Source organism: Chinchilla lanigera, unplaced genomic scaffold, assembly GCF_000276665.1.
Source record: "Chinchilla lanigera isolate Chin_1 unplaced genomic scaffold, ChiLan1.0 scaffold00154, whole genome shotgun sequence".
Taxonomy (NCBI): Eukaryota; Metazoa; Chordata; class Mammalia; order Rodentia; family Chinchillidae; genus Chinchilla; species Chinchilla lanigera.
Genome location: NW_004955555.1, coordinates 215,155 through 234,751, shown reverse-complemented (window position 1 = coordinate 234,751; position 19,597 = coordinate 215,155). Strand labels below are relative to the sequence as shown.

The following is a 19,597-nucleotide window of genomic DNA, read 5'->3' as shown; positions in this document are numbered from 1 at the left end:
TACTAGTTTTATTAACAAGATGCCCCTTTCCTGGAGGGAGTGGAGATTGGGAAGGCTGAAAGGAAGCTCTTTAATTATACAAACCTCCTGAGGGCCTGATGGGTTTAAGTGTGTTAAATCTCGGAACAGGAATTTACCTGAACTGCTCTGCATAGAATGCAAAAATGTGAAGACAACAGAAGCTGGGATGAAGGGTGTTTTGTACTGATATGTACCCGCTTCTTGTGACACCAATATTTAATCAAGTTTGCTAACATCATAAATTTTTTGGTGCCACTGGAGTTTTGGCAAAATCTGAGCCTGGGTTTTGCTTCTGGAATGCTATGAGGACCGATCTATGGGAAAGGTATTGCATTTCCTCAGGTTATGGAGCTGAGTGCTGAAGGCATCTGATCAAAATCCCAAGGGTCCTAACTGACGCCTGAGATCTCTAGAGACCCTTAATCAGAAACTTGAAAGAGCATTCTGTCAGAAAAGCGGGAGCCAACAAGCCAGAGATAACCCTGGACATACTATTTGATCCAGCTGCGTTTTACCTCCTGAGTGTATTAAATACCTGTCACTTACATTTCAAACTGAGGTGAAATGACCTATGATTTTTAGATAAAAAGTGCTAATACAAGCCAGAGGCAGTGGCGCACATCTGTAATCCCAGCCTCTTGGGAGCCAGGAGGATCCTAAAGTTTGAGGCAACACAGCAAAGATCCTGTCTCAAAATAAGAAAAGAAAAGAAAAAAGAAAAAGAAAAAAAAAGAAAAGAAAAAGAAAGGGAAGAAAAAAGAAGAGAGAGAAAAGGGGCTGTGAAGGTAGCTTAGCACTACACTGCTTCCCTAGCATGCAGGAGGTCTTGGGGCCAATCCTCAGACCACTAGCACAACTGAAAAAAAAAAGCGCTAACATACATCAAAATGAAAACTGTACACTACTACATACTGTGTGTGTGTGGACTGAATTAATGTATCTACTTTAAAGAATTAGTCTTAGGTTGCAATGGCACACAAGGATAAGAGCTTTACTGTTTAACAACAAAAATTTGCTATTTACTTATATGAACTATAACAAATTTGCTATTAACTTAGATGAGCTATACTTAAAATAAATTTTAGTGTACACACTGTAAGTATTTATTTTTTGTACCAGGAATCGAACCCAGGACCTTGTGCTTGCCAGGCAGAAGCTTCTACCACTGAGCTACATCCCCGGCTCCATGTACACACTATAACAAAATTATATTTATTTTCAGAAGTATACTCATTATACATTAAAAGAAATCAAGCTACACAACAGTGTTCATATTATGACTCAGTTTGAGTATGTAGAGAAAACAAAATAAATTCCCAGAAGATTGTAGATAAAAGCCACTGAGGCCTGGAGTCCTGTGAAAATTCCAAGTCTTTCAATGGGCAGCCCCTGCCTCTCTACTAATCAGCCCTGATCCACTCTTCCCTGGTTCCCCATCTACTCTAAGTTAGGCTGTGGGCAGAAAGTCTACCCAGAACTTAATGTGGCTTGAGAACTTATTTTCAGTATGTTTTGAGAGCAGGAAACTGATGTTTTTAAAGAAAGGGAACAATTTTTTTTTCTTTTCTTTAGTCTTTTTGAGACAATGTATTACTATGCAGTTCAGGTTGGCCTTGAGCTTACTTTGTAGTCCAGGCTGGCTTCGAACTCGAAATGATCCTCCTGCCTCAGCCTCCCCAGTGCTGGGATTACAGGTGTGCACCACCATGCCCAGCAAGAAAGGGAACAATTCTCTGAACAGAACACTTTGAGCTCTCTCCAAGAAGGTAGAATTAACTCCTTGCAGAAGAGTTGTTCTGTAAGGGTGGTCCTTCCAAATGAATCTAGTGTGAATGAAGACAAGCAGTGCCTCTTTACCCCAGGTTAGTTACGTTCTAAGTCTCACACTGGGAAGAGCTTTAGGAGCTTTCAAAATCCAGGGCTGGGGCAATCACTGAGGTCTGCCTAGCTGACTTCTCCTTACCTAGCTGGGTGCTGCAAGAGTCCAGGGACCAGCCAATACGCACAACATGGGGGTCAGGCTCGGTAGACGGAAGGTGCTTCACAGAGATTTCCTCATTGATCTGAGGAAAGAGGACAAAAAAGCTCAGGACTGACACTCTGGAAACTGGTTATGAGGCAATACACAAAGGAAGTATATCAGGCATTAAACAAACAGTGATGGCTTCAGTTGCTACAAAAGAGGCATTTAAGTACCCCTGAAGAAAAAGGAGTCTGCTTCAGTAAAATCAGGGTTTCCAAAGGGATTGAGAGTATGCAGGATCATAAAGAGGTATTTCAAAATATACTTATTTTATACTTGTTTTTAGTTTTAGCACTTGTTGTAAGGGACGTGAACTACCAATGTATTTGGTGAAAGGATAAACTGATGCAATGTCTTTAGAGAGCAATCTAACAGTTTCTATCAACATTATAAAATTAGTAAAGGTACAGTAGGATCATGCCGTAAAATACAATGTAGCAGTTAAAAGGAGGAGGCAACGCTAACATAATGGTATGGAAAAATACCTGACACAGAATTAAGTAAAAGAAGGAAGGGAAAAAAATACCCTCTGACTTAACATCTAAGTTAAATGTTAGATTACCTACTTAACATTTCTAGCTACTGGTTTTTGCTTGTGGCCTTGGGAAAGTCAGCATATTTCAGAGTTTTAGATATACATTCTTCACATTTTAACATCTCTAAAATAATGATCCATTTTACAGTTACTATGATATTAATGTGATAAAAAGCACTGTATAATTTAACTGAAAGTATTTCTCTTATGAGTGGCACATAAAATAATGTGTCATTTACATCAATGGTGTTCTAGCCAACAAAATGTTACAGTACTCTGTCTCAGCTTCCATTTCTAAAAACTGGGGATATACCAGTAGCTATTTTGTGATAATACCATGAGGATTAATGGGGATAGCTATCACAGATAAGTTTAGATATATACCAGGAACATCAGAATCGGTTAACATAAGTTACTTCTGGGGAGTAGGATGGGAAATGAGAGGACATGAAAATAACTTATTATTTTATCCTCTATGCTTTTGCGTCATAACCCGGCATAGAATTTTATGGGATTACTTTTCATTTTCTTTGGTTTTTCTTCAGACAGGGTCTTGCTACTTCAGGCTGGCCTTGAACTCACTGTGTAGCTCAGGTTGGCCTTGAACTTGTGGTAATCCTGTCTCAACCTCCTGAGTGCTGGGATTACTAGCGTGAGCCACTGTGCCTGGCAAGAGATTATTTTTCTTTTTATAGTACTACAAAATATGTCACCACTAGATGGCTGGCCATATAACAAGAACAAATCCCATAAGGAAAAAATTTGTTTGATGAAATGATGTATGGTTGGATTGTTTTTCTGATATGATGGTTAACAATGTTACAGAAATTTACTATCCTTTTGTTTGTTGGACATGTTCTGAGATCAATCTAATCTCTTGTAGCTATGGTTCTGACCAAGACGGCTGATGACAGGCTAATTCCAATGGACAGACCAGCTTTCTGTCCTTATCCCTTTGGTTGTTCCCACTCACCTTCATCTCAAAACACACACGGCCTCTTCTGACCCCATAGCTGGCACGGGCTCCTGACCACAGGTACGCAAAACCCTCAATTGTGAGCGGATAGCCACTACTTCGATCTCGGGCTACCTTGAAGTGCAGGTCACAGTTATCTGTGGAGGAAAAAGCCTGCAATTGGCTTATGTTTTAAAGGTCTCAGGAATGGGACAGGCAGAAGACAATCCCTCCACTGTGTTAACACTAGCTAACACATTGTGGGAAGAGTTCAAGAAGAACCAGGGTAGACTCTAGCCCCTTTCCCTTTCAGTATAGAGTCTGGAACAATGCAAACTGGCCTATACTGTCCTACACAGGAACTGGGGTCCAAGGATAGGCTTCAGGCGGATTCCCCATTAATGTCTTTGATGAGAACGCATACTTGCTAGAGGGACCATATCCTCACTGGTTTCAAATTTAGACCTCAGGATATAAGGAAGGCTAGTATCTGCCGTCATATTCTCTAACTACTCATTTGGAAGCCAGATTTCTACTGCCAACAGTTGCATGAGCCTCTAACCCTGCTCCACACCTACCAGCAAGGCACCAATGCCCAGGTGTACCACAAGCTCCCACCTCCTCTCCTACTGTAGTCTTGACTTTTCCCACTCTTTAAGGAGCCAGCTGTACCTCCAAGAACGCCCTCTCTGACCATCTCACCCAGGAGGTGTACTCTTTTCTCCCGAGTCTGAGCATCACTCTCTGTGCATTTCTCTTTGATGAGATGCTGCTTCATGGACCACTATCACCCAGCACTTTCAAAATGTTCAGCTTTACTCTGGGTAAACATTGTCTCTGCAAAGCCCTGAGACAGAAGCAACTGTGCATGTCTATTTCTTGTTAAAGCACACAACCAATGCTCTATAAACATGAGAAGAAACAAGAATGAATCGCTAACTTTATGCTTTGCTGAGAAGTGTACTTTTCTCAGACTTGAGTAGGGTTTTAGGAATATGTAAAAACTGAGCCTCACTGGGTCTAATACTTGATTCTATCTAGAAGGTCAGAGAGGATCAAATCCCTATTGTTCTTGTGTTCAGACGTGCAGTGAAAGCCACTTAGCCAGTGGAAAGAAAACTGAACTGGAGAGAGCACACAGGCTAGACGAGTACCTCAGAGAACAAAATGGCATTAGTTTCTCCCCAAGAATGTGAGCAGGTGATGGAAACTGGGGAACTGGTCATCAACAAGTTAAGTTTCCCCAGCACTCAGATTCCTTTCCTGATTAGATGATAACCCCTTGTGTGAACAGCGTGTTTAAGTTTCCAAAATGGTCTTGGACCCTTCTCAGAGGTGTGTACTGCAGGGCATGGTGGCGCACGCCTGTAATCCCAGCACTCTGGAGACTGAGGCAGGAGGATTGCTGTGAGTTTAAGGCCAGCCTGAGCTACAAAGGGAGTTCCAGGCCAGCCTGAACTACACACTGAAACACTGTCTCAAAAAGAAAAAAAAAGGTGCATACTGAAAACCTTCTGCAGGTGAAGACACGATTGATGACTTTTCTCTGAAAAGAGAGGCCCATAGCTACTGCTGGAACAGACCTTCTGTCTCTACCCCAGCACCCTTGTTCCAGAGCTTTGCTGAGCTCCTCTTCTGGACTAACAAAGGCAGGGATGGTGCCAGGCAAGGACTCTGGAGAAGGTCAGGGTGTAAGTTCCCAAAGCTGACTGGAAGGCAGAATCAGGTGGGCACCCCAAGGACTCACATGTGTCAATGGCAACCAGGGTGTCATCAAAGTCATCTTCATCTTCTTCAGCAGGAGGCTGAGGAGAACGGCCCCTACGTTGCAAAGAAGGTTAAATTACAAGAGAATACTTGCAGAAGCACAGACGAAGGGAAATAAATGTTCTGCTGGAATTTTAAAGTAGCCAACTCCTTCCTGGACTCCACTTCTTCCCCAGTGTTTAACAAAAGAATTCTGGAACTCTACATATTTGCAAAAAGAGCAGTGACGATAAACTCCTGCGATGAGGACAGACGGTGGGCTTCCTCTGCTAGGGAGGGGCATCTGAACCGTTCAGAGATTTCTCTCAGGTCCTTCTCTCAACCCTAAGACTGACCTGTGCCCTCTGCATAGTGAGCGACACCTCCTCGTGGGACTCTCTCACCAACTGGAGAAGATGATATTCAAGGGGGGGCCAGAAAGAGGAATGGCACAAGCCTCGATAAACTCTGGTAACTACAATTCATCTGTATGTTGGGCTTCAAACCTTGCATCTAAAAGGATTGGAAATGATCCATTTTTTTCAGTCTCTTTCCTCATTTATTTTTTATTTTTTTGAGACAGGGTCTTCCTATGCAGTTCAGGATGGCCTCGAGATTACTTTGTAGCCCAGGCTGTTCTCAAACTCATCTTCCTGCCTCAGCCTCCGAAGTGCTGGGATTACAGGCATGTGCCACCATGTCGAGCTCCTCTTTCCTCATTTAAAAGTGCCCTGAATTGTGAATGAGGTATCTTCCTACCAAAATACTAAAAGAGGCACTATTTATATATTCCTGGTTTCTGCTCTACAGGAAGAAAAACAGGGGTAGAAAGGTGGAGTTTAACGCCTGGTATCCTGGACATCTAGATGGCCCTAGTCCACGTGTGCACATAGCAGGCTGCCCATGCCCATCTGATTGCTGGCATTTTCTGACAGCTGGCTTCCCTTGGGTAGAGTTCCCAACCTGGTACAAAGGAGGAGTTAAGTTTATCCTAGGATCCTAGTCACAGCAAGGATCTTTTTCTACTTCCCATCAGCAAGCAGTCCTGAGGTCTCTGCTTTGTGGGAAGGAGTAGAAGGAACCCATATGAGATGGGTTTCATGTCCTATCATTAGTTACAGCCTGAGACCCAGGTCCTTGCACATGCTAGGCAAGTACTCTACCACTGAGCTATACCCCAGTCCCCAAGCCCTTTCTTGAAAGTAGTAACAAGCTAGTTAGAGGGTGGACTTCACCAGGTAGGAAATAAAGTGTGTCAGATGAACAGTCCAGACGAGTAGAATCCTAGTTTGCATGATTAGAAAAGGCTTCAGACAGGAGCTGAAGGAGGGAAACAGGGAGGGGTAGGACAGGGCCGGGAGGGAAAGGAGGAGGAGGGCTTGTCAGGAACAGGAAAAGGAAAATGGCCAGAGCAGAGGCCACTTCCTCTTGTGAGCTGAGACTCATCCAAAGCCTGACTACTCACCTCACAAGTTTGTGGTTTATTTGTATGTGTCTATTTCTATCCCTGTATTGGTACAATAGAAGGCAAAGCCCATTGTTCAAACTGCCTCTATGTCCAGTCTAAGGCTGGTACCTTGGGAAAACACTGTACCGCCTGAATGGGTGAAGAGAAAGAGGGGCTGTATTTGGGAGCAGGGTAAGGAATGGGTGGAGAGAAAGAGGGGCTGTATTTGGGAGCAGGGTAAGGAGAGATCCTTCAGCCACAGGACACTGTACAACTACAGGGGAAGTACAGCAAAGGACTACAGGGGAAGAGGCAAGCTGTCATTGCACACATAAAAATCTAAGGGTATTTGGGATTGACTTTGAAGTAATAAGAGGAAGGAAATGGGAAGAACCAACACTTATAAAGTTCAATCTGGCAGCGAGTGCAGGAGCAGCATGTGAGGAAAGGGCACAAGGCTTCAAGCATAGGGACCGCCTGGAACAAGAGTAACTGGTGCTCTAGATACCCACCTCCTGTCCTCCCGGTGCTCAAAGTATCCACGTCCCCGGTTTTCTTCATAAGGCCTCTTTCGACTCTGGAATTGCTGTCTGTCTGGCTTGTGTTGAGAAGCTTCAGGTGGGAGGAAGCTGGGGGGTGCTTCTTGCTTCATTTCTGTCTTCACTTCTACTATCAGGACAAATCCAGATGGTCAAGACACTTGGAAACTCCTCAGCTACCACTTCTCTGGTCTCCTTTACTCCAACAGACATTGGCAGGCTCCTGGCTATAGTGGTAAAGGGCTTTACGGGTTCTACAGAAGCCTGATGAATAAGCCAGAGGTTGTGCTGGAGAACAGGACTAGGATGCAGGAAGGCCAGCTGGCCAGCTATATCTGGCAGCTGACGGGGTGACAGATTTTAGTCAGATAGCTTGCAGGCTTCATGTAAAAGAGGGGGGACTCTAGTACAAAATAAGGATGAGCTCACTAAGGGCCTACCCAAAGATGGAACAGTTATCTTTGGCTAATTTGCCAAAAGCCCATGAAAGCTGGCAGCAACCTTGGCTTGTACCAAGTGGGAAGAGCCCTGGAAGACCGCTAACATCCTTTATCCTCTGAGATGCTGGAACTGTACATTGTCTGATTTCCTTTCCTAAAAAGCATTACTACCTGAGTTCTTGCAAAGCTTCTTCCATTTGATGAGAGGGCAAGAGAATGAATTTGACAGAACACTGTGATCCTGCATCGAATTCTATTGGTTTTAATCACCTTCTGACAAAACCCAGAATCACTCTAGAAAAATCTGCAGTTCAGCCATGCCACAGATAACCTCACTATGTCACACAACAAACAGAAGTCAAGATGGTTTAACATTCCGTGAACTACGGGAAAGTCCCAGTCTCAGACTCCAAGAATCAGCAACCAACCAAGAGTGAATCATGGATTCAGCCTCATTTCTCTCAGTGTCTATCTTTGCCGCTATACCTCCCTCACACCTACTCATCTCAACACTCAGTCTCAGACCACTGTAAACTAGGTATGGTGGTGCAGCCTGTAACCCCAGCATTTAGGAGGCGGAGGCAAAAGATGATCATGAGTTTGAGGCCAGCCTGGGCTACACAGTGAGACTCTGCTTCAATAAGACCATTCTGGATCAATCCCTAGCCCTAACATGTAGACCCAGTCTCTCAGAGAAGGTTCCTGGTTCTCCAGGGCAGGAATGGTGCTTGGTAATCTTGAAGATATCCTCCATGGCTCCCAGCAAGGGCCAGGCTCACAGAAGGTCCCTGATGAATGTCTGTTGGTAACAGGACAGAAAATATTCTCCTTGGGTCAAATGATCCCACAAGTCTCACAGAGCCTGACACAAATCTGCAGTTTAACCTACATTCATTATGTGCTGAGCCACACACAAGAAACATCAGGGGATTTCACTTTGTGGATGAACCAGCATGGACTGAATCTGGAAAGCAGATTCACTCAGAAAAGGCACTGGCTGTAATTTCTCAATAATGGGACCCTGCTTTCCAAATACTAAGACCTACATGCTGAGGAAACCTGCACATTTACCAAGAAGACTGGCCTAGAAGCCAGTTTCCTGGGCTCTAGTCTCAGCTCTGCCATTAGACAAGCTACCTCTCTAATCTGTAAAATGGGAAGGAGAAGGGTGAATTATATCTGTTTCCCAAACTAGCATTATGGGGAACTCTGCTCTGCAAAAATGTACTTACACATATGGGAAATCTCAACCTGGGGTTTATGTCAAAGCCTTCAATGCTCTAAAAGATACAGTGACTTCCAAGAAAAGGTACAGCTATGCTACACTTTCCAGACACAGGTGGCTAAAGAATCTTTTTCTGAGGAGCCCTTAAAAATATCTCTTGGAACAATATTTTTCAGAACCTGGGGACTATCAGACTAGACTCAAAAGGTTGTTTCTGGCTTCCACATTCTAAGGCTCTAAATAAGACTCACATAAGGCTCTAGGTAAGACTTGCGTATTAGCCTCCAGCTCTGAACTCTCCAGGGTGCTGGCAATAACATTTTAAAACAGATACCACGAGGATGCCCCTCTCCCAACACAGAAATGGGACCCAGTTCTTTCCTTCAAAACCAAACAAACAAAATATCCCCATGGTGTGCACGGTCAGAGGACCACCCAAGAGGAAAATGCACATCCTCTCTGAGAAGAAAGGCAGAGGCCATGTGTAGACTCTGTTTTCATTAAGAGAGGAAGCACATGAGCTTTCCTACCTGGGCGGTAGGCCTGTTGCAGCGGCTCCATGTCTAGTGGTCTCCTATCATAGCCTGACTCGTTTTCTTGTTTGATGATCTGGGTCTCGTAGAATTGGTTCTGCCTGGTAATATTGTCCATGACATCTTGAGATTTAAAAAAGAAAAGAAAGAAAAGTCAGTTACATGGGTGCTTTTTGAAGACACCTGGAACACAGGTGGCTTCTTTTATTTTTTTTTTTTCTTTTTGAGACTTTGAGACAGGGTCTCTCTACGTAGGTCAGGCTGGCCTTGAGTTCACTCTGTAGCCCAGGCTGATCTTGAACTCGCAAAGATCCTTCTGCCTCAGCCTCCCAAGTGCTGGATTACAGGCCACCATGCCTAGCTGAGGTGGCTTTTTTTATGCCACATGCCACCAACCCCACTGGTTCCAATCAGTGTGCCACAGGAGAGTGTAAAACAGTGTCAGATGAAAAGCAGAACTGCTCCAGTTGAAACAAGATGGCAAGGTGAGAGAAGTGGTCCAGCTTTGTCTAAGTCCCCACTCCCAAGTGGAGGGGCAACTGTACAGATACTTGGTACTCCCATAGAGCACAGTTTGAAAACCATCAGCCTAAGCCTGGTGTGGCACCACATGCCTGTATATCCCAGCTACTCAAAAGGCTGAGGCAGGAGGTTTGTAAGTTCAAGGTCAGCCTGGGGAACTTAGCAAGAGGCTGTACTTGCCTAACCTGGATTCAAAACATCAGCTTAGCTTTTTTTTTAATTTAAAAATGTTTTAGTCCATGTCTACAGTGCACGATACTTGTTTTCTAAGATTGTTAAGATGGTATAATGCCTAATAATTGCCCTCAGGGCACAAAGCTCTCTGCCTATCCCCAGTCACACAGCCGTCTTTAAAATCCTCTTCCATTGCACAATAGCTGCAAAGGTAAGGAAGGGGTAACCATCTCAAATGAAGGGAAATGGAGAAAGAATAGTAGCCTTCAGGCTCATTAGGGATTAGTCCAAAAATAACTGGAGTCAGAAGATTTCTGGATGTTTCCCTTCAGTAGTACTGGGGATTGCACCTAGGAGTGCTCTACTACTGAGTTACATTTCCAGCCCCTTCTATCTTTTACTCAAATAGTGAGACGGTCTTTACTAAGTTGTTCAGGCTAGTCTCTAACTTGTGATCCTCCTGTACCACCTTCCAAAGTAGCTGGGATGAGAGGCAGGTACCACTGTGCCAGGCTCTGGAAGGTGTTTTGTGAGTCCAGAAGGAGTTGTGATGAGTAGTCGTAAGAATGAAAATTACTATTCATGTACTGCATACTACACACCGGACGGTGGGATACAGGTAAGGGTAAACCTGCCCTGCTGAAGTCTTCAGTTTAGGGACGCACAAGCACTTAGCCAAATATACAAAAAAGCTTAACTGTGACTGTACTAAGGGCTATTAAGAAATACCAGAAACTGAGAAAGGGACACACAAAGAACAGATGAGCTGATCAAATGATACATAGGGAGTGACTCAGTGATGAGAATGGAGAACATTCCTAGGGTTGGGATAACACATGTGAAAGCTTAGAGGCAGAACTAAAAGTAGTGAACCAAACCACAAACTCCCTCCAGGAAGAGAACCTTATAGCCAAATGCAGAACTTCAGCAACTCAGGACGGGTACCTGCAGGCTCTCCACTCCAGGGCAAGCTCTCTGCTAGATGCCTCCAGAGCCTGCTAATACCTGTACCAGAAGCAGTGATATGGAACCACAGGGAAAGAGGGACTATTTTGCCACTTGTTAACTGACTGGATCCTTTCTCAGAGGACAAATACATCTGGGTACAAACCAGGTGCAGCCCAATGGGAGAAAGACACTAGTCATGTGGCCTTCTACAAGTCTGTTTACCAAGGTTGAAACAAGGGCTAAAGAAGAGGATGCTAGGGGCTCATAGAAAAAGAAACTATCTCCTTAACTGGAGGCCCTATCAAACCATTCCTCTTCTAACCTCTAAGCACCGTGTTCTTCTAACCTCACAAAGCCTTGTGTCTCCCCTCAAGCATCTCTTCTGTATGCGGGGTGTGTGTGTGTGTGTGTGTGTGTGTGTGTGTGTACACGATTCTTGGGACCCTCCCACAAACACTCTCCTTCTAGTAAGAGGCAGGCTTAGAGTGAAGTCCCTCACACATCTTCCTCCTAACAACTCTGGAGAGACATTATCATCTCCATATGGCACAGAAGGAAACTAGGCTTAAAGGGGAAGGACTGGCCCTCATCATTAAGCTAGGTTTATAACAAAATCTTGAGCCCGTGCTCTGATCCACCTAACTTGATCTCCTCCGACAAGACTCCAGCTGACGGCCATGTCAGGTCTATCCCCTTGGTGGTTCCTCCTGCCAGAGCCCCTCCAGTTCTAGATGTGCACACCAGCCGCTCCTCCCACCTCCACAGATCTCTACCACAGAAGTTCTCTTCCTAGCACATGAGTCATGGGCAATCCTTAGCCTACTTTATCCCAAATCTACACTCAGGTTGCTCTCTCCAGGAGATCCTACTTCTGCCAAACAAGTTAATACCCTGTGTCAATCCCGACTCTTGCCTCTTTTCAGAGAAATATTACAAACGCTGAATGCCAAATTCCTTTGTACTACTCTTCAGCCCCTCAAACCCTGTTCCCCAGTCCTGATAGAAAGCTGCGCTCTTATAACTCCAAATTCACTTTCTTCTGTACTATTGTCTTTTCTCAAGACAGCTGCAGATCATCTAGGCCAACTCTTACTCCCATAATCCCACCTCCTTACTGCGGCAGAGGTTTTCCACTACTCCCTAAGCAACTCCCCCCAGGGGGGCAAGTAAGTAAATGCTTCTGGGAACCAGGAGCCCCCTCTTGGAGATACTCAACCCTAGAAACACTCATCCCACTCCACCCTGGGGCCCCAGTCAAGTTAAGTCAACAGGTTTCCTTTCTTTTTTCACACCCTACATGCTTCTCCCTCCCCATCTGCTAGACCAGTTACACTCTTTCCTTGCTGGACATAAGCAATCTCCCCCACATATTTCATCAACTTCAGAGTCTGATCCCACCCAGGTACCCCTCTTCTGTCCACAGCTATTGCAGTAAAAAAAAAAAAAAAAAAAAAAATCAGCAGTAGCCACGGATCTGTGCTCAGAGCCTTCCCTGCTCTAGACCCCCCTGGTCCTTTGTCCAGAGAAACATTCTTCCCTTCCCTGCCAGACTCCAGACATCAAAGTTCCCTGTACCTCCTCTAGAGGCCATCGAGGAGGTCCCCAGATCTCCCAGCAACAAATGCTGAAGCTGCACCCGCCTCAAGGTTGGCCTTCCAGCCCTGGAAGAGAGATGTTGATCCCCTATAGTTCAATCACCTGCTGGTCTCCCACTGCCCCTAGAAACACCCGAGAAACCCCTAGCAAAACCCAAAAGCGCTCAGTCCATCAGACTCCCCAGGGAAGGTCACACCAGCGCCTACACCTCACCAACGCACTTCAAAACCTTATACGAGAATTTCTCGGACCCTACCCAGCCACAAACTCCACGATCCTCCGTCCTCAAAACTCCGCCACCCCGGGTAGTTCCTTCCTCAACCCCAGGTGTGTGTGGGGGAACCACGGCTCCCAACGCCCAGCCAATCTGGGCCAGCACGGCCACCAAACCCACCCAGCTTGCGATCTAGGACCACCATTTCCGAGATAAGCCTCCCATTAAAAAATAAAAAGCCCCTTGTTCTTCCGACTTTCTCCGGTTCCCAAACGCCGGTTTCCGGTCTGAGCCCGCGGCCCACAACCCTCCCCAGCGGTCACACCCTGGTCAGCTCCGACAGCGCGAGCCCCCACCGGGGTTATCTCCCCGCATGAAAGGCAGGACCCCCTCCGGTCTTCCCGAGCCCGAGTTCCCAGATCTTCTGCAGCGACAGGTCGCGGGATCCGAGGTCCCCGGCCCCGGCCCCGGCCCCGACCTCCGGCGCGGACTCCCGCGTCCCACAGCCCTTCCTCGGCCCAGACTCCGGGCTCCCCGGCCCCCGCCCCGCGCACTCTCACAATGTCCGTCCGGCCCCGAGTAGCCGCCGGGCTCCGGGTGCGGCTGCAGCCCGGGCGGCGGTGGCTGCGCGGTCCCCTCCAGCTCGGAGCCCCCCTCAGTCTCGACCTCCTCGTTGTTGTGCCCGGGTCGCCCCGGTTCGTCGTCGGCCTCGAGCTCCCGCTCGTCGTCGGGGTCCTCGGCCTCCAGCGCTGCCTGCAGCCGCTCAGCAAGCTCGGCCTTCAGGCCGCGAGTGTCCAGGCCGCGGCGCTGCAGCTCCTCGCGAAGTTCGTTCACCTTCAGACGGCGCACATCCATGGCCCGGGCCCCCGGGGCGGCCCCCGAGCCCGGCCCGGCCTCCCAGGGCTCTGTCTCCCTTAAACCTTCCCCGTCAGGAGGCAAAGGGGGGAAAGGGGGGGCACACTCCAATGGCGGCGACGGCGACTCAAAATGGCCGCCACCTCCCCCCCTCTCGTGCACCGTACCATGCAACACGTGTGCCAATTGGCTAGCGTGGGGAACGACGGGAGAGGGCTCGCAATTCAGCCAATCAGAGCACGGTTTTCAAAAGGACAGTGGACAGAGGGCCCAGGAGCTGCCGGAGAGGAAGCGTTGGTCTACGTCGAACTGGAGCCGGAGCGGAGGGCGGGAAAAGGCAAGAGGTGGAGCGCGCCCTGATTGGGTTATGCCCGCGCGCCAGCAGCTGTAGGATCAAATGAAGAAAAAGGAGTAATGATTTGGCCCAATCAGCGACGAGATATCAGAATGAGCGCTCCACGGCCTTCCCTGTGCCGTCCTTTCACCAAACGAATTTCTTTGTAATACATGTTCTGATTGGCCTAAATCTCCCGCCCCTTGAGGAGTCCCAGCGGGTAAAGGCACCAGAACCAATCAAATGGCTGGTCGGCAGAAACCCCTCCTTCCTGTTGCCTTTAAGAAACCGGAAAGAGATGAATTCACAGAGGGCCCGCCCCTGCCGTTAGGGCGGTTTCAAAACAATCTGTCCACCAATCGTAGTCAATGTTCTATCTCACCAAAGTCGGTATAGATTGATGGCTGTAGGAAGGGCTAGGCAGATTGGCTATTCTTCAGAGGTTTGCCTCCCAGGTTTTGCTGTAGAGGGAGGATTCATGGAGTAGAGATTAAGCAGATATATTACTCATAAATTCCTAGGAACTCCGCTGCCTTTATGAAAAGCGAAATTTTAACTTTAGAGAGCCCTAAAGAATTGAAAATAAAGGCTAGAATAATAACAGGAGAAAAGCTGTATAGGAAACCGCCCCTTTCGCTTCAGTAGTACATCTCTCAGGGCGGCTCTTCCCACGAGCCTAGGTTCGCGGCCGGCTTTCTCTATGGTCGGTTCCTAACGCGGACTGGGCTCTCTGCGCGCGATCATAGAGCTTTGCCCTCCGAAAGAGTGACAGAAGTTCGCCGATCTCCATCCCGAATCCTCTAAACTGCCTTCAGTAGATCTGGCTGCTTAGTGTCTGTACCGACAAGCAAAAATACAGGTTCATAATTACATCTCACGCGAATACACACAAACGTCACCATGTCTAAGGCTGCACCACCTGTCGCCTCTAACTCTGAAGACAAAACTTCTTTGAGATGTACAACTGAAATACACAATTCAGGGCTGGGAGGTGGGTAGCTAAGCGGGACAGCGCTTGCCTAGCATGAACGAGGCCCTGGGTTCCATCCAAGCACCGCAAAAAATTAAAAAAAATAATAAACAACTTCACAATGCAGAAGCCCCCTGCCTACTGAGCCATACATTAAGTCCACAAAAAAGGCGAACACAAGCACCTCTACTTAGACAAAGGTGCACCCCACAGAAATACAACAATAGGCGTGAATCACATCAGTGCAAAAGTCGCGATAATACACCAAACTGCAGGGAGATGCGCCCGTTAATGCCCGCGCAGGCAGGCAGCATCGAATGACAAAGACACGCAGGACAGTTACACTACAAGCTTACACGACAGTAACCTAAACACACAGCATCCACTCAGCAGCGGGACAGACACTCACGTGGGCCCAGAGGTTCCAGTCCAGACACCCCGCCCCTCGCCCACGTCCGACTTCCTTTCTCCTCCCAGCTCTGCACAATGATCTGTTCTAAAACTTTGTGGCCCGGATTGAACTGTCCCGGGTTCCCAGGAGCCGCCACCGGGGGGCGTCCGGGCGCTGCCGAGGGTTCTTCCGCGCGCTGCTGGACACACCCAGGACCAAGTGCGAAAGCCTGAGGGACCCTTTGTGGGTCTGTGGATTGAGGGGTTGGTTCTATGCCTGTTTCTGTGTGAGTCTGAGTGTGTGTGTGTGAAGACCTTTGTACTCCATGTCTCTGACTGTGTGTTATTTTATCCTGTGTCCCTGTTACTCAAATTTCTTCCTCTTCCCAGTAGGTATTTGCCTGGGCGCACGTTTGTAAATAAATTTGTTTCTGTGTGGTCTTATGTGTCTGTGTTACTCTGTGTGTTCCAGTTTCTATGTATTTGTTCTTGTAACCAGCTGTGCCTGAACATGTAGATTAATTCATATGTGTTGTTACTTTGGTTACTTTGCCCTGTATGCGACACTGAATATGTATCTGTCTGCCTATTCCTGAGTAGGGTTTTCTTCTAGCCTGAATTTCTTTGCTTGTGGGTGTTTTGTCTATTTGTATGTTAATTTTTACCCTCTCTAGTGAGAATTCCCAGACCTCACCAAACTCTTTCACTAATAGGAAACCAAATTACCAGGGGGAAGAGCTACAGCGTGGCTGAATGGAAACAAGAGGAGACGGAATAGTGACTGACAAAATTTTATGTGACCAGAGCCCCTCTAGAGGCACCAGAGTCCACATTATGTACAAGGAAGATGAGGGACTGGCTCAAAAGGGCAGCAAGGCCCTAAGGAGGGAGATGGTCCATTCCCTGGGGGAAAGGAGGCATCCCTAATTGCATTGCACAGGCTTGAGGGAGGCGCACCCCCACATGAGGGGAGGAAGGAGTATAGGTGACTAAGATGGGAACCAGTTATAACCTTTGGGTTAGAACCTTGGAATCGTACCTACTGTTCTAAATGTGTGGAAGCTTGGAAATTTAGAACATTTGAATCTCAGCCTTTTAGTGCCTTCTAGTGCCTTAAGCTTTTAGAAATGAATATTCTTAGACTTTTAGTTGTAACCTAGAAATGCAGAGTACAGCATAGAACCTAGAGGTGTCCAACATTAGAAATGATTAGAATTTTGGTGTTTAGTCACAGTTGTGAAAGTCTTATAATTTAGGTGCTTGGGATCCAGAATTCTGGATCAATGGAATCTTACAGTGCCTTTAAACATAAAACAGGCTGACATTAGAATCTTAGAGTTTAACAATCTAGAATCTTGGGGCATATGACCTAGAATTTCAGAGAATCCAGGTTCTTAGATTAAGTTTTAGAATAAACATCTTAAAACATTAGACCTTAGAATCTTTAGACTCTTAGAACTTTTGAATTGCAGATTGTAGAATCTTAGACCTCTCAAAGATAGTATTTCATACAAAATCCATGATCAGAGAGCCTCAGAAACTGCAATTGACTGTCATTAGGATCTTAGAACTCGAGAAAATAAAAATATGAAGGCTTATGATGCACATTCTTATAACCAGGATATCTAGAGTCAGCCTTTGACCATCAAATTTTAGAACAGTAGGCCTTAGAGCCTCCATGTCTAGAATGATAGAATCTTTAGAATTGTAGAATCTAAAGTCTTATGACCTAAGGACTCTGAACTTTAGCAAAATAAAATCTAGACTCATAGAGTCTTAAATTCTAGAACTAGAATCTTTAGCTCTAAACCTAGAATCTTGGGCCCTTATCAAGAATCTTAGCACACCTGTAGTCCCAGTTACTTGGGAGGCTGAGGTGGGAGGGTCACTTGAGCCCAGGAGTTCCACAGCAGCCTGGATATAGAACCGTAGCACTTTGGAGTTTGGGACTGGAACTTCAGGTCCTTAGAACCAAAGATTCACAGCAACTTTGACACCTAGAAGCTTTGATATAGACTGTTTAGGCCTTCGAATCTAGAATCTTGGACTGTCAGATCTGGGAGGACACTTACGTGATTGCACTCCAATCATATCTTTGTTTTGAGACTGAGTCTTGCTACAGAGCCCAACTGGGCCTGGAACTCTCTATGTTGCCCCAGCTGGCTTTGAACTTGGCAATCCTTCTGCCTCAGCCTCCTGAGCTCTAGGATTACAGGTCTACACCACCATGCTCAGTGCAGCCCCTTCTTATTATGGAGTAGGATGCTGTGGTGCAGAGAAGGGGAAGGTTCTATCCAGGATGGAGGTGGAAAGGGTAGGAAGATAAGGCTGTAGCTGGGGACAGGCCTGGAGTGGGGAAGTGGGCGTGGGGGATGAGGTTTCCCCAGTGGCAGTGCCTAGCTTGGATCCTGAGAGGGAGTCCCAGGTGGAGGGTTGTCTCAGGCTCCCTCCTCCTGCCCTGGAGGTGCTGAGCAACCCCTGTCAGCAGGCAGAGTGGGGCCAGGGGCTGTAGAAGGGCAAAGGACATAGCGTCCGGCAGGATGGACCTCAGCTGCGGTGAGGCAGCTACAGGAATCCTTTGGGTCAGGCTGGGTTGGGGGGTCAGCTCCTCCAGCAGCTCCAGGAGGTTCAGGATGACCTCCGCCCTCATCCATGTTGACGTAGAGGATTTCATCAGGCTCCTGGGCAGGGGACAGGGCTTTCAGTGTATTCTCCAGATCTTCCCGCAGCTCTGTAAAACTTGGCCGGTCTCGGGGGTTCAGCTCCCAACACCGGGACATCAGGACATACCTAAGGCAACAAAGTGAATGGTGGGAGACTGCCCAGGGGCTCAGAAGGGAGCATTCTGGAAGTTGGGGGATATTTTAGGACATTTGGAGGCTGGGGGTTAGAGGTAACCTCCAGAATTGGAGGCATCTAGGGGGTTTAGGTATTCTCAAGAGTTTCTGAGGGAGCCTTGGGGGAGACTCAGGAGCTAGGAAGAGATCTCTGAATCTGGGGTATTGATCTAACAATGGTTTGTTAGGGCAGATCTTCCCAAAGTGACCTCCACAACTAATGCTAGCATCAAAGCTAGCGTTAAAGCCAGGTTTTAAAATACGTCCATAAAGAATTTTGCGTTTTGTTGTGTTTTGTTTTGTTGAGACAGGGTCTCTGTAAGTTGCCCAGACTGGTCTCAAATTTGCAGTGCTCCTGCCTCAGTTTCCCCAGTGCCACCATGCCTGGCTATTCCATAGAGTTGATGATGCTCCTCCCTCCAAAAGGTGGAGGCTAAGGGCCCTCTCCTGAGTGCAGGTGGAACTCCGAGTCAGCAGAAATGAAGGTGTGCGTGATTCTGAGGCTGGGCCATAAAAGGCATCGCAGCTTCCTCCTCAAACTTTCTCTAGGTTCGTCATGCTGTGGGGAAGCTCAAGCAGCACTACAGAAGGGGCCACATGGTGAGGGCTCTGCAGCCTCAGCCGTGTGAGTGTGCCACCTTGAAGGCGATCTCCCAGTCCCAGATCTTCAGATGACTGCAGCTCGGCTGACATCTTGACTGTCATCTTGTTAGAGACCCTAAGCCAGAATCACCCCACTAAGTGGTTCCCAGATGCCTGACTTTCTGAAGCTGTATGAGAAAAGCCAATGTTTGTTGTGTTGAGCTACCAGATTTTGGGGTGTAGATAACTAATACAGCCACTGTGCAACATCTGTCAAGTAACTCATCCTCCCTGTGGGCCTTGATGATGACATCTATATAGCGCTATGGCTGTGGTAAGGATCAAATGAGCTATATGCAAAGCACCTAAGAAAACTGCCTTCTGGTAAGGTCTATACAATACCAGCTGTAAAGGTGGGCGTGGTGGCACACGCCTGTAATCCCAGCGCTCTGGGAGACTGAGGCAGCAGGATTTCAGGTTCGAGCCCACCCTGGGCAATTTAGTGACTGAGGGAGATACTGTTTCAAAATAAAAAATAGAAAGGACTGGGGCCATAGCTCAGTGTGAAGGTCCTGAATTCAACCCTCAGTACCAAAACAAAACAAAACAAACAAAACAAAACAAAACAAAACAAAACAAAACAAAACCCCCATTCATATAGTCCATTATTTCTGCTTCCCTCAGCCCTTGGAATAGCCAAGGGGGAGTGGG

The 19,597-nt window shown here is 47.0% G+C and overlaps 2 protein-coding genes across 8 annotated transcripts in view; both read right to left on the bottom strand.

Moving 5' to 3' along the window:
• Hnrnpul1 (heterogeneous nuclear ribonucleoprotein U-like 1) overlaps positions 1–15,567 on the bottom strand; it is a 35,795-nt gene extending 20,228 nt beyond the window's left edge. The window contains exons 1-7 of one of the 6 annotated variants that reach the window (XM_005412328.2): positions 13,479–13,552; positions 12,684–12,769; positions 9,462–9,587; positions 7,240–7,396; positions 5,282–5,355; positions 3,553–3,692; positions 1,985–2,084 (exon numbers count right to left, since the gene is read on the bottom strand). In XM_005412328.2, coding sequence (XP_005412385.1) covers positions 1,985–2,084; positions 3,553–3,692; positions 5,282–5,355; positions 7,240–7,396; positions 9,462–9,587; positions 12,684–12,699 — 613 coding nt within the window. In that variant the 5' untranslated portion in view covers positions 12,700–12,769; positions 13,479–13,552. The other 5 variants (XM_005412330.2, XM_005412331.2, XM_013508689.1 and 2 more) reach the window with 5 other exon arrangements.
• Positions 15,568–16,242: 675 nt separating this feature from the next.
• The window catches only part of Axl (AXL receptor tyrosine kinase), a 29,065-nt gene continuing 25,710 nt past the window's right edge, over positions 16,243–19,597 (bottom strand). For both annotated transcript variants that reach the window (XM_005412323.2, XM_005412322.2), the window contains one exon: positions 16,243–18,257. In XM_005412323.2, the coding sequence (XP_005412380.1) occupies positions 17,906–18,257 (352 nt within the window). In that variant the 3' untranslated portion in view covers positions 16,243–17,905. The remainder of the gene's footprint in view (positions 18,258–19,597) is intronic.